This window comes from Heloderma suspectum, chromosome 11, assembly GCF_057233095.1.
Source record: "Heloderma suspectum isolate Gila_16-S chromosome 11, 16-S_ref, whole genome shotgun sequence".
NCBI lineage: Eukaryota > Metazoa > Chordata > Lepidosauria > Squamata > Helodermatidae > Heloderma > Heloderma suspectum.
In genome coordinates, this window is record NC_139468.1 from 11199426 (window position 1) to 11214376 (window position 14951).

Below are 14951 nucleotides of genomic sequence, written 5' to 3' on the forward strand. Positions count from 1 at the left end.
TTGAGACAATCTCAGAATCACAAAACAACCTCGGCTTTTCTTTATTTAGTTTTAAGCTATTGCTTTAACATATGAAAATAGTACAGGAGTTCAGTTATCACAAACTATGTATACAAACAATGGGAAATATAATAATTATCAAAATACTTATAACAAATTCAAATAATCAAGTTGAATAGAAATCATGTTACATAATCACTGCCTTCTTGTAGTTCCCACTCGACTTGTGATTATTATATTCTAAAGTGTAACTTACTCTTTTATATTCAAAATAGCAGATGACTATTGATATTTAATACAGCACTTTCATTCCTTACCTGTTTCATACAAGAATCCTGCCATTTAGATGGCAACTCCCATTTTACAGATGAGGAACTGAGTCTTAAAGATAGTGCCTTGCATTATCTTTAAGTTTATGGCTGAGCTGTATTTTTAATGCAGGCCTTCCAGGTCGAGACATGTGTATCCATTAGACAACACTAGCTACCACAAATCAAATAGCAGTTTGAGTTAGAAAACCATCTTTTACATCTCTTCACTTGATATGAGTGGCAAAGGGTAACAAATTACTTGAATACATGAAGCGTATTGCTACCCTGGAAACCCCCATCCTGGTTACAGCCTCGGACCGCTTCGCTCACTCGGTGCATGACGCTCACTGCAGCCTGTCAGCACAGCTTGAGTGAAGACAGCAGCGACTGGGGCAGAGGGGTGCTCCTCTGCATGCCCTTTTCACGCTGTTCTATATTTTCTTCATTCAGAGGTGACCCAGGAATGAGTTTAGCTCTATTAAAATGAAATGTCTTTCCATCTTGTCCCTTTGAACTTTGTAAGAGGCACAGATGCTAGCTGATAAAGAGCACAGATCCCTTAATTCCAGCAGCAGCAGCAAAATCTAAATATTGTCTGAGCCAGGCATCATTTCTTCCATGTGTGTTAGATATTCTTTGTTTCACTTTTTCAAGCAGCCACATTTCTTACTTTTAAAAATAGCCTTTTAATAGACCAGTTATTTTTTACTGTTTCCTTTGCTCGTACTATCTGGAATGGGTGGATATGGCCAAGGTGACAACTTTGCTTTACCTTATTTAAAGCTGATCTGTGTCCTGTTTTTCTTTCCTCCCTTTAGATTTGTAAGAGCAAAGCTAAAGAATCTCAACAGTATTACCACAGTCTGGCTATTCGCCAGAGCTTGGCTATCCATTTTAACATACAGCAGGACTGTGGCCATTTCCTAGCTGACGTGCCGGTTCGGCTCCTTCCATGGGAGGATCCCAATTCACCTGAAGAAGAGGAAGGGGAGCAAGAAGGTGATGAGCAGAAGAACAAAGAAAACCTCTCCGCAATGGAAGTTCCACAGAAAGACAGTTCAAGCCTGCAAGGAACTATCAGCAAGCAGCGCAGCAGAGTTGTAGTTATCACACGAGAGGTTCCATATCTGACAGTGGCAGATTTTGTGCAAGAGTCTACAGACCGCCATGCCGGTAGCCCAGACTTGTATGAAAGACAGGTGTGCCTCCTACTCTTACAGTTGTGTTCTGGTCTAGAGCACCTGAAGCCCTATCACATCACACATTGTGATCTGCGTTTGGAGAATCTTTTGCTGGTGGACTACAGACCAGGGGGAAGCCTTCTAAACTATGAGTCTGTGGAGCCCAACCCCAGTGCTGCCTGCCCTGCCAGGCTTCTAGTGAGCAATTTCTCCCAAGCCAAGCAAAAGAGCCATATGGTAGATCCAGAAGTCCTAAGAGACCAGTCCCGCCTTGCTCCAGAAATCATCACAGCAACACAGTATAAGAAATGTGATGAGTTCCAGACTGGCATCCTCATTTACGAAATGCTGCACCTACCCAACCCCTTTGATGAAAATCCAGAGCTGAAGGAGAAAGAGTATACTCGTGCTGACCTCCCCAAAATTCCTTGTCGTTCACTTTATTCCCTGGGGCTTCAGCAGCTTGCTAACTGCTTGCTAAACCCTAACCCGTCAGAGAGGATCCTTATATCTGAGGCCAAGGGAGTCCTTCAGTGTTTGCTTTGGGGTCCCCGGGAGGATTTGTTTCAGACTCTCAATGCCTCTTCCAGACCAGCACACAGAGAGACCGTGCTCCAGAACTGGCTGGACATCAAACGGACGCTGATGATGATCAAGTTTGCTGAAAAGTCTTTGGACAGGGAATGTAAAGTCAGCCTTGAAGACTGGCTTTGTTGTCAGTATCTGGCTTTTGCCACTACAGACTCGCTCAGTCGCATAGTGAAAATCATGCAGCAACATTAGCTTGTATGAGCCACTGCTTTCACTGGGACGCACCCAAATCCTTTCTCCAGCCCAAGTCCCATGCTGCGTGCAAGTGTTGAAATTCAAACTTAGCTCACCAACACTGAGCAAATGGATCTCGTTGGGAAGCTCTGTTTCCAGTCATAGGTGCAAGGGAAAGGCCATAACCTAGTATAGCTGTTTGTGTGATTAGACAAGGAAGTGTGGAAATTTTTAATAAGGAAACCACTATTTCTGATCTTGATGTTCTGAAGGAAGTTGTTTATAGGTCACTTTTGTGCGGAGTACATGTGCTGCAAATGGCAGCATCCAGTAATGATTGCAAACACAAATTAGTGTGAAGTTAGTCATGAATCAGCTGCCAAAACGTAAACCACTTTTCACAAAGATAGGCCTCTGTCCCATGGCCGTTGTCAGCCTAGCCTTATCTTGGGGGTGAGTCAGTCTTACCAGTTACACTTCCTTGAGAGGCAGATTTGAGTTCCTTGTTCCTTTCCCAATGAGACAGCACTCATGTTCCTTTCCCAATGAGACAGCAATTCTGAGTTCCTCAGAGTTCCTTGTTCCTTTCCCAATGAACTCTGGATTACAACAGTGGGCCAGTGAGTTAGTTGTATTCAGCTGCATCACGAATAAGTTGTCCTTTTTCTTTTACTAGGAGGCAAAGTACACATTATGGGCAAACCCCCATTACTATTTATTATTATTAGTAGTAGTAGTAGTAATGAAAAACAGCTTTGAAAAGCTGTAATTTTGAGGACAGTAATGGCAGGGGAGAGGTACTTAACCTTTTTCTCCACTGATCATTTTTCCACCCAGATTCACCTCCACACACACACACACACACACACACCCATACACACTCACACAGCTGCTCTTCCTCCCCCCTCCCCCCGTTCCAAATGTATATTTATCCTTGTAACATGTAGTTTTCTCCTGCTTTTGTCTTCATTGCCCTTGAATTCCATTTTATTGGTTCTGGTCATCAAGCTAGCACATTGCCAACACAAGCAAAGGACGTATCTTTCTATTTTTGCCAGCACACGTGACACGGTTCCGCAGGAGGTTATTGATGGACTGTTAATTATAATAATGTTAACCAAGAACAGTGTAAGAGCCTGAGGGCTACTGAAGTAAACATATATTAGGAGCAGCTCTCCTCCTCCTATCAGACTAGTGTATATCCTAAACCAAGGGTAAAAATTCCAACATTCTGCAGCCATGCCTGGCATTTTGCAAAGCAAGATAAAAGCTAGCTTTGCTGGCAGGTGACAAAGTTTCTTAGAGCTCATGTTTGTGTAACAAATAAGCTATGTAGCTAGAGATGGGTTTTCTACAGACATAGTTCTCCTGGGGGGCAGGAAACAAGGGAGGGGAATATGCTGTGTGCATAGTATCATGAGAACAGCTACATTTGGTAGACGCAACTCAGTCGTGTCCTGTTCTAGTTTCCTGTATGTAGAATTTGGCTACCCAGCTGCTCTCACTAACTAGTGTTTAAATGTTTTACTGTTACTGCTGATAGTCTCAAATGCCATGTCTGTCAACATAGTTCTGTTGACTCTGAAGGACTCACTGCATACTAAAAAGACATGTTAAATAAACAAGTCCAACTGCCTGAAGGAGCGTCTGGCCTCTAGATGCTGCTGCTGGATTCCTTCCCTGACATACACTGGCCTTTTCCTGGGAAGCACTACAGCCCTGGTGCACCTGATCCCTTTGCTCAGTATTGGTTAGGCTTGTTTGAGTAACTCCAAAATGATGGAGCTGCTGCCCAGTATTGAATTCCCACAACTGGGGATGGTCGTTGGAATGTGGATAGCTCTTGTGTTGAGCCTGTGCTCCTCCTCCTGGATACATGTGCAATTTTTGGATGTATTTTATGAAAAAGCTGTGTAGTGTTTACGTTGCATAACAGACTTAACCATATGTTAGACCTGCCCCCTTTCTTTTCATGGCACATAGATGCACAAACTTATGTGTGCTCTTTCTCTGGATTGATGTTTCCTTTCTTTATGTTAAACTGTGACTAACCTGTTTACTTCAGCCTTGGAAACAAATAGCCACTTTGAACAGTATATGCATGTTTGGACCAGAAACTGAAAAACAATCCTGCAGGAATGAGGTCAGCAAAGTCCGTTCTGTGTAGGGTGTGGATTTCTCTCTGATCTCAGCCCTGTAGTTCATGGAAACCAGAGCCCAGCATAGAATATGTGGTGGCTTCTTAAAATGCTTTGAATCTTCTTGCTTCCATATCCATTGGTTATTGAGGAAAGAACAGACAAGATTAAGGATGATGTGTGTGAATTTGTCCTGTATTGCTTTAAAACAAAAGTGCAAAATACATTTTCATGTAGACAGCTGCAGTCGCATGTACACAGCCAAATACATGGATGCCCAGAATGTGAGGTGTGGCTGTGGTCCATGTGGCCCCCTGAAACAGGCATTTGGTGCCAATGCTCTACACGGTAGTCTGCAGACTTAACAGCAGAATCCTTTGAAGAGCCTTGCACAAACATTACATGCAGCCCTGCTTCACACGGGGGGGGGGGGGGGAATACTTGTGTGAATGCACTTTGCTCACAGCCAGCCACCTGCCCTTCAGGGCACTGCTTCTTCCCCAGTTTTATGTATGCTTTTACCTGATATCTGTGCGCACATAAATTCTCAGTTAACCAGCATGTTAATACTAGCAACACGTGGACTACTGACCACTGCAGTAGGCATATCTCTTTAGGCCACCTGCTATATTATTGTGTATAAAGTGCTGTGTCATTTTCATGATGACCTGCACATGCAAAAGTAGACTATTGAATGTTTTATGACCATGCATATTTTATGCAGCAGATCCCAAAACTCTATGGGTTGTATTTTAGCTCTCCGATTTCATTTTGTATTTTGATAACAGATTTGAACCAGTATTAGCGTTGTGCACTCCAGGCAAGCATGGGTTTATACTCACTGCCATCTCTTTACTGTGTAGTACTGGGTGAACTCTAGTAATGAAGGATAGTAATGTAATTGCTGTGTGTGTGTGTGTGTGTGTGTGTGTGTGAGAGAGAGAGAGAGAGAGAGAGAGAGAGAGAGATGGAAGGACAGACACAGATGCAACCTAGCCAGAATTTCTATTCTTGGTGGAGCCTTGGGATACCTTTGCCAACATCCTATCGAAGCCTCATTTATTTGTTGAGGATCTGCCATTTAAGAGATGGGCTGAACCAAACATATACCAGAACAAGAGACAAATAGTTACAGCATAATTTTTGAACAAAATAAAATTCCTTGTTGCCCTCATAATTGGCTGCAGCAAGCATCAAGTTTGGAACCTTAAGTACGCAAATGCACATTCAGAGGGTTAGCATTTTAAGTAATTAAATATTTTTTGTTGAGCTCACTACAGTTCAAGGGATTGTGATTCTCAAATAGCCATACTGACTGTAAATATATTTTTCGTAAACATACACACACACGTTGTAAATATACGTTTTCCAGAAAACTGCTACTCAACATATTTTAGCACAATATCTGCCAGTTTCCTAACAGCAAATAAGAATCTCTGGGAAAATCAGTTACGTTTACGTATTTGAATTTGTACTTCCTGGAGCCTTTAGTGTCATTAATCTTTCCCAGGGTGGCAGTCTGGGTCAATGATTAATTGCACTAACAACGGTGCCTTGTCACAGATTTAAAGCTATTGGGGGAGGATTCCATAGCAGGAATCACCCGCTGCTAGCTACCAGCTTAATAAACAATATTGCCCACATTTAAAAAAAAAGGAAAAACAAATTATGTATTTCATCTGAAGCTGAGTTGGCAACTTAACCGAAAGAACTCTGTATGGTCACTCACATCCTGGGGCTGTTTTGATATTATTGAAAAGCCAAAATAAAATGATGGAAGACATTGTCCAAATCTGCAACTTGCATAGAATAAGAAACAGGATGTATTGAAATAACTGTCTGCACAACATAGAATTTGGAAGACATGTTGCTCTGACAATCTTTTTCAGACGCAAGCTGATGGAGAAGACAAATCGTACGCACAGACCTCATGCAACTCTCGTTACAAATACTGTTAAGGGGGACTGTACTCAATCTATGCAGTGGTGGGAAAAAGGAACATGTGGAAAGCATGAATGTTAGGGAAAGTGGCAATTTTCTTATAAGGAAAGCCATTCAGAGTTTTTTAAGTGAAAATAATAGAGAAGCCACCTATGGTGGTAGAAGACAGATTACCATTCTTTCATAAGAAATGTACAGTATCTGTTAATAAGTCAGTAAAGGAGTAGGTAAAGGAGTATGCAGCCTTGTATCGGAATGTTAGTGAAAAATACAGCTATGAAGCGAGTTGTGCAAGTCGTAGCCATCTTATTCAATACTCTACCCAACCTTCACAGCTACTAGTACCATCCTAGCTGCTAGAATTCACTTACTACATTTTGGTTGAGGAGAAACAGCAATTTTATGTTTAAGGCATCATGAGCAAAATGGTGCAGTAATTCAAGTTTGCGTCTTACTCCAGGCCTCTAATTTTTCTTTTACAAATTATTTTGCAAATTCAGCCAGAAAAAGGAAGTATTGAATGCATTGTTTGATTTGGAACTCTAAGCTTACTGCTTTAATTTTTTATATTGTTTCCAAATAGTATCAGATTACCTATCTAATAAAGTAATCCAATAAAATTAAGGCATTGTGCCTTTTGAAGAGGTTTATAAAGGGGAAATCTTGAGGTTGTTAAAGCAGCATTGAATTCTTCACCTTTTAACGCTGATAAGTTCTTGTTTCCTTCAAAGATAATAAATGGTAACTATATCCTGCCTCATGTATTTGTTAATTGCACAATAAGTTTGAGGCATATAGTGCTACCTTTGCTAAAAATTACTTTCATCCCAAACCAAAAGTAGAAATCCGAGGTAGCCCATAAATCAGTTCTCAAGCTGCAGAGAGAGTACTGAGGTAACATAAGCTGTATAACAAACATTAAGCAGGATTCAGAAATAACCCTTAGCCAACAGGACTCTTACATTATAAAATAATAATTCTATATCTAAAGCCCATTCCCAACATTACACCATGTTCTAGCATGGCCAAGAAACAGAACTCAGGATGGGACTCTGCAAGAGCAGGATTGATTCTAAGTGGCTGGGATTCTCAGGGGTATGGAGCAGACACAGCTACCGCCCCAACATGGTCTTCAAGTACAGCCTTTTACCTTCATAGAAATAAATGGTTTCATTATTCTTGGGGGTGGGAAAGAGCTGCACTTGAGGAAAATGTTGCAGTGGTGCTTGGGTGGGGAGGGCAAAAACTACCTGGGGCTCTGCAGGGGGTGCACTGCACTCCCCAGGGGTCCCTGCAATTTATAAGCACTCCAACATTCTGCCCATCATCATAACATGCATTTTGCAAGCTATTCATACAATCAAAATAAATTGTACAGGGGAACTTCTGAAGAATATTCACTCTATTGCAACTACTAAAGGGCCCTCTTTACTAGAAAGAGTGGTGGCTTAGTGGTTAAGACGCTGAACTGCAGACCGGAAGGTTGGCAGGACAGCAGTTCGAGACCCGAGTGCTGTGTGACGGAGTGAGCTCCCGTCTTCAGTCCCAGCTCCTGCCAACCTAGCAGTTCGAAAGCAAGAAATTGCAAGTAGATAAATAGGTACCGCTTTGGTGGGAAAGGTAACAGCGTTCCGTACACCTTGGTGTTCAGTCATGCCGGCCACATGACCACGGAAGCATCTTCGGACAGCACTGGCTCTTCGGCTTAGAAATGGGGATGAGCACCACACCCTAGAGTCGGACACAACTGGTTGGGGACACCTTTTTACTAGAAAGCAGTGCCTCTTCCTGGCTGTCTTTGGAGCATCATAATTCCTGGTTACAAGAGTGCCTAATTTTTTTAACAGAAAATGTACAGGCAGTTGGCTTATAGGCACAATACCATTCCTATGCAGAGTTAAATACACCTAAGCCTATTGATTTCAGTGGGTTTGGCTACACTTAGCTGCATAGGATTGCAGACTTTATGCTTGGGAAACCAATTAAAAATTACTCCTAAGGAAACCTCTTCAATAGTATTTGCTACTCCATCCAACTTCTGGTTGGGAAGCCCTTGGCTACAAAGCACACAGTTCAGCCTCAAAGCAAGGGGGAGCAGTTCACAAAATTGCCAGTTTGCTTGTCCCCGAGTATTTCCTTTACTCCCATTGATACCGGCTTCCAACTCCTTGATTGGCCCTTTAATTCAGAAAAGCATGAAATATTTTAATAGGGAAGAAACTAATGTTTGTCCATATTTTTATAAATGCATTTTATTGAACTACAAGCGTAGACCACTTTGCCCTTTGTTTTTTATGCTCGGTATGTATATTATATATGTCAATTATATAATACATATACTATCTGATTGAATTTTTAAAATTCATACATTTTTAAAATGCATAAAGTTTTATGAATTTTTAAAATTCATAAAACTCTTTCCAAGAGTTTGTAACAGACAACTTTAGGACAGAATCTAGAGCAAGATCCTCTATCAACAACAAAAAAAAGTTAGTATGGATGCTGATGTTGAGGATCTCTTTCCAAAATACTGCTTCAATTGTACAATTTATTAACCTGAACTTAGTCTGGCTTAGAAAGTTTTATATCTTTTGCCCTGGGGGAATTTTCTTTTAAATTTAATTATGCTGAACATTTTAAGTGTAAGGAAAGATCCCTTTGTTTTATTAAGAAGGTTGCAAGTTCCTACACAAATGCAATTTTACAAGGTATTTCTTTACAAATGCCTCAAGGTGGAAATTAATCTTTTGTTTTGTAAGACTCCATTCTCCTGGGTAAGCTTTGTGTGTGGAGTTCACTGCATTGCTATATCTGGTGCTTCATATCTATATTTACACATTTTATAGATATAACTCCTAGCCTTCCTTTGTGATTGGAGGGCAGTTACACTCTGGTTTGCTGTGGTACTTTTCTGTGTACTCTGTGGCATACATGTTACTGTGTAAATAAACGAGTTTTATTACACTGAAAACCCAGCTATGCAGTTGCTTTCACTTTTCTTGATATCTTTATACCAGGGGTGCTGTCAAGTTTCCCTATCCCCCCTGCACACACACTCAGGCAATCTGACACTGGACTCCGAAATCATTGAGATTTCTTTACTGAATCCCACAGCAAAAGCTTAATGGTTCCACTCTTCAGAAATCATATAGCTGATGGTCAGTAGCTATAGGCTCTATGTCATTCCAGAACAGTCCAAAGCTAAACACTACCACCGTGACTGAGATCCTCATCAACGTGGTTTTTCCGTTGCCATCTCCATGGTTCTGAACACAAGGAAGGACTCTGCATTCCTGGGTACCTAACCCAGACAATCCTTTCACAGAGATCCAACCCCAGACATGGAAAGGGAATGATTCCTGGAATGAACCCATCAGGCAATCAAAGGATAACTTCTTGAGGCCTAAACAACCCACACCCATAGAGAGTCCAACTTTGAATCTTTTGTTGATAACCTCAGGTTACATGGTCAAGCCCCATCAAGATCAAGGGAAGGGCATACCCACACACGCAAGGAGTTCCAGGCCACCGCGTTCGCATTGGCATCTCCACGCCGCATGAGTTCTGGCACAGGGAAGTCCAAAAGTCGTAGGTCAAATCCAGCCTGCCGAACACTGAGCTGACTACAAACACAGACACACAATCTACAGCAATGAGAGTTCAATCTATGAAAAGCCTCACAGTACTTTTCATGGCAAGTCCTTAACAATCCAAAGTTCCAGTCCATGTGCAGAGTGCCTCCACAAGCTCAGACAATGATGTATCCAAACAGAGAAGGCTTCAGGCAAGGAAGTCGAGATGTTCCTAGCAAAGGCTTTTCACCTTTGCATCCGCTTAAAAGGGAAGGCGTGACTGTAGGACACCCCGCCCAGATCCCTTGACAGACAAGGGCCTTTAGCCTTTCAGCAAGGCCCCTGTCTGAACAGGGCGTCACTGCTCAGCTTTCCAGCAGTGACGCTTCAACCTGGGCGACCCTTCTGCAAACCCCACCCCACCTCTGTCAGGTTCTCTCGGACAGCTTTCAGCCTCCCTGCCTGCCAAGGCCAGACCAACAGGTGGATGGGGAGTTGGGTGACTCCCCCTGGCTCTGCTCTGAGAACACTGACAGAGAGAAGCTCACACAGACTCTAACATTCCAGAGGCTGAATAGGCCCAGGCCCTTCCAGGCTACTTCCAATCAAATCCTGGCTATAACCTACAAGGCCCACTGCAGTACTGAAGCCGGGCCGTGACAGGTGCTGACTCGGTCAATAAAGCTGCTTGAATGTGGCTTTTTTGTTATAGTAGATGCAATCAGATGCAGTTTAGAGCCAAAACAGACATGATGGTGGGAGAGCCATGCACGGATGCCATCTTGTCTAGTTGTGCCTTATTCATAAGAGATTGTGATATTTTTATGAATGTCTACTGAATTAAAGCAGATGTGGATAACTTCCTTTACTCTTCCTAGTAATAACTGAGACAGCATGTTTAACGTTTAAAAATAACAATTTTGCTGTGGTCTTCTGTAAATATGAATGCCTAACTCTTCCAGATATGATTTACATCATCATTGTTGAGTCCTGAACCTGCTTTTCACTCTGGCTTGCCCTTGGCATCCTTGATTTTCAATTTTGTTTCTTAACCTTGGGTTAACTTCTGTTTTGACAGGATATCTCAAATCTGACATTCCAGGAGGAATTCATGAAGGATGGAACCGCAGCTGCTTGACTTTCCCTGACCATCAGCCTAGCAAAAGGTGTTATGTTAGGGAATAGGCTGGTACAATGGGACTAACGTCATATGGAGAAAAGCCCAGATTTGCTCCCTGGCATCTCTAGTTAAAAACACTCAGTTTGGAAAGCTGTTGCCAGTCCGAGCAGGCAACACTGGGCAAGATAGTGGCTGGGTGACCAGCCAGATGGGCGATTAATAAATTTAATAATAATAATAAATAAATAAATAAAAAATAAGATAGATGATGGACACACCTTGGTATAAGGTAGCTTCATATGCTCATCTTCAGGGAAGGTGACCTTATTCAGGCTTTAGACCTCCAAAGTGAGAGCGGGAGGAGAATACTTGTGACTTATAAATCTAGTGCTTTAGTACCCTCTAGTGTCAAATAAAGAAATGAGAGTTTCTAGCAACCGCCAAGCAGCTATCTGTCAGGGTAGAACAATGTTGTACTGGCAAGCATATTTAATAACTCTCTGCCCTGCTACTTTAATGCTTGGGTGGGAGGGAGAATCGTGATGGTTAAAAGCAACCCGCTCTCCTGCCCAACGGTTTTCCACTGCAAATCCCTCCCTGGATCCTGCATTCATGGCCATAGAGTAGGGAACCCTATGCTTCCTTCTTAATATCTAGTTCTGCCCTCAAACGTATCCTTTAAACGAGCATTAAATAGTGGCAGGTGCAAATTCCATTAACTGACATTGAGAGGAGAGCTGTCCAATAATTGAGCCATCTGTCTACTACCATCTTTTAGAGCTAGTTTTCATCAAGGCAGGATTCACATCTCTTTAGATCCATTTCCTCAAAGTATATGGCTCACAGGGTAAATGAAGGCAGATGAGATAATAGGTACTTTCTTTAATCACACTGACCTAATTCTAGTGATAGTTGGTGATTACTTTTCATTCTTCTGTGGGTTGTTCCCTGCTTGCAGACATGTCCAGGCAAAGGCAGAGAATGAAAGTCTTCCTAACCTCAGCCAAGGATGCAATTCATTCTGGTGCTTCCCTCAGGCTGTTTCATTATTTTTTAACTGGATTTCAATTTGGGAAACTCACTCTTAATCTTAGTTAATAGGTGCCAAGGGTGACTATGATTGTTGAAGTCCAGAAGGAGCATACAGTAGGAAAGGAAAGGAAAACATGTCATAGGTACAGCCAAGAGGGTTACCAACCTTCAACATCAGCCTGCCAATGCATTCCAGGTGGTTTATAACGTAAAATAATGGTATACAATCTAATAGGCATAATACCAAAGGAAAAGGGAATAGGAAGACAAGGGGAACATAATTCGTAATAAGATTACAAACGTCATATCCCAACTCAGTGGAATGGTTGCTGCAAGAGCAGAGGGGCCAAACTTCAGATGGTCTCTCAGCTTTCTTTCCCTCCACTGCAGCTAGGTGAAATGGCTACTAGTGGAGGCAGTCTTGGCACCTCCTTGACCAGATATTAATTGGTTGTGGGCTCAGGAGGGGGCTTCACATGCAGTTAAAAAGATCCTAAATATGATAGCATAGCAGCAGCCAGGGGCAGGCAACCGGGTGCTCTTCAGATATTTGGAACTACAATTCCCATCAGCTCTAGCCAGCATGGCCAAAGGTCAAAGATTATGGGAGTTGTAGACCAAAACATCTGGAGGGCACCAGGTTGCTTACCCCTACAGTGGCGGCTGATGGCTCCTATTTTGCTGGGGGTGTGAATCTACTCCAGGTTTCAGTCAGAACCAGCCAGAACTCTAAAGGAGCTATCCAAGGTGCTGAACGTATTTTGGGGCTAGGGTCCGGAACCTTGGAAAGCTCTTTTAGAGTTCTGAATGGATGCACAGCCCCACCAAAATTAGAGCACCTGCCTCCACTGTACCCCTGGCAGCAGCACAGAATGCAACAGGGCTGTGGGGGCCACCCTTTCTCTGCCACCCCAGATGTCTGCTGGAATAAGGAGGACCAAAGTACAAGACAGAGGTGGGGGCCGAGGCCCGAACCACAAAACCACTCTTTTGAAACCAAATAAAGATGACAGTGGAGGGCGGCACTTAAATTTGCAGCCTCCCAGTTTTAAAAAAAAGTGCAGTTAAAATCGTCAATAAAATAATGAGGAAGGTCAGGAAGCCTGGAAAGCAGCAAGAGCGGATTCCATGGGCGGCATGTTGCAGACCCCAGGCCTAGGGGCCAGATATACGGTACATCTAGAACAGAGGTGGGGAACCCGAGGACCAGGAGACAAATCCAGCCCCAGATGGCCACGCCCACTTCCCCTGGCACCGCCCCCTCTCCCCCAGCTATCAATCGTCTGGTGGTTTCCCAGCCTTTATACAACATTTCCCCCCTTCTCCAATGCTGAAACGCCTCTCCGAAGGCTGTTACCGGCAGGAAGCGCTCTAAGCTAACATATGCTGGCCCTGCCTCTTTTGTCTTTGGCCCAGCCCACCACTGGAATGCTGCCCCGGAGAGCTTCACCAACATTGAATTTGGCCCTCCAGCTGAAAGAGGTTCCCCACCTCTAGCTTAGAATTAAGGGACAGGTACACGTTGTGCCCGGGAATTTGTTTCCGTTACCAGAGCTGATCTCGCTGTTCTTTCACCCACAACCCACTCTGGTTCCCTCTCCACAGCGTTCTTTATTTCAGCGCCTCATTCGAGATGGAAGAGCCTTTTTCCTTCCTTGCAATCCTTAAGCAACTGGGAGTCATAAACCCTGCAAATCAGCCAGAAATCTACCATTAGGCCCCAATCTACCTCCTGTCCATTTCTGGTCCAGATGTCTGACCCAGCAGGGCTCTGCTTCTATGTTTTTAAATGCATCATATATCCACGTTCCCCAACCTGGTGTCCTCCAGATGTGTTGGACTACAACTCCCGTCACCCCAGCCCATGCCAGCTGTGGACCATGGGAGCTGGCACCCCACACACATCTGGAGGCCACCAGGTTGGGAAAGCTTGGCATATATAGTCAGGGCCAGAAATATTGGAACAAGGATAACTGTTTTGGCAGTTGGCCTTTGTACACCACCACATTGAAGTTGAAAGAAAACACACTCAGATGGGAGCGAAGTCAGGACTTTCAGCTGTAATTCAAGGGGTGTGACAAAAGTGGGGCACTAACCATTCAGGAAGGACAGCCAGTGGCACATACACACACCCGTCGTTGGTGGCTCATAATAATGGAACAAACCAACATCATTTCAAACTTAAGGATCGCCTTTAATACCTGGATGAAAATCCTTTGCAGTCAATGACTGCCTGAAGTCTGGAACCCGTGGACATGACCCAATGCTCAGTTTCCTCCCTCGAGATGCTTTGCCAGGCCTTTACAGCAGCTGCCTTCAGCTGCTGCTTGTTTGTGGGTCTTTCTGCCTTCGGTCTTGTCTTCAGTAAGTGAAAAGCATGCTCTATTGGGTGGAAATCAGGTGACTGACTAGGCCATTGAAGAACATCCCACTTCTTTGCCTTCAGAAACTCTTGGGTAGCTTTTGCTGTATGTTTTGGGTCATTATCCATCTGCAATACGAAGCGGCGTCCTATCAGTTTGGCAACATTCGGCTGAATCTGAGCACAAAGTATAGCCCTATACACTTCAGAGTTCATCCTGCTGCTTTTATCAGCAGTCAGGTCATCAAGAAACACCAGTGACTCAGTTCCATTGGCAGCCATACATGCCCATGCCATAACACTGCCTCCACCATGCTTGACAGATGATGTGGTATGCTTTGGATCATGAGCTGTTCCTTTCCTTCTCCATACTTTTCCCATCATTCTGGTACAAGTTAATATTGGTCTCATGAGTCCAAAGAATCTTATTCCAGAACTGTGCAGGCCTTTTTAGGTGTTTGCTGGCAAAGGCTAATCTGGCCTGTCTGTTCTTGAGCATTACCAGTGGTTTGCACCTTGTTGTGAAGCC

The 14951-nt window shown here is 43.3% G+C and overlaps 1 protein-coding gene across 5 annotated transcripts in view; it reads left to right on the top strand.

The window, feature by feature from the left end:
* Window positions 1-6079, top strand: part of PEAK1 (pseudopodium enriched atypical kinase 1) — a 119619-nt gene extending 113540 nt beyond the window's left edge. For all 5 annotated transcript variants that reach the window (XM_084816780.1, XM_084816779.1, XM_084816778.1 and 2 more), the window contains one exon: window positions 1130-6079. In XM_084816780.1, coding sequence (XP_084672906.1) covers window positions 1130-2275 — 1146 coding nt within the window. In that variant the 3' untranslated portion in view covers window positions 2276-6079. The remainder of the gene's footprint in view (window positions 1-1129) is intronic.
* The last annotated feature ends 8872 nt before the right edge of the window (window positions 6080-14951 follow it).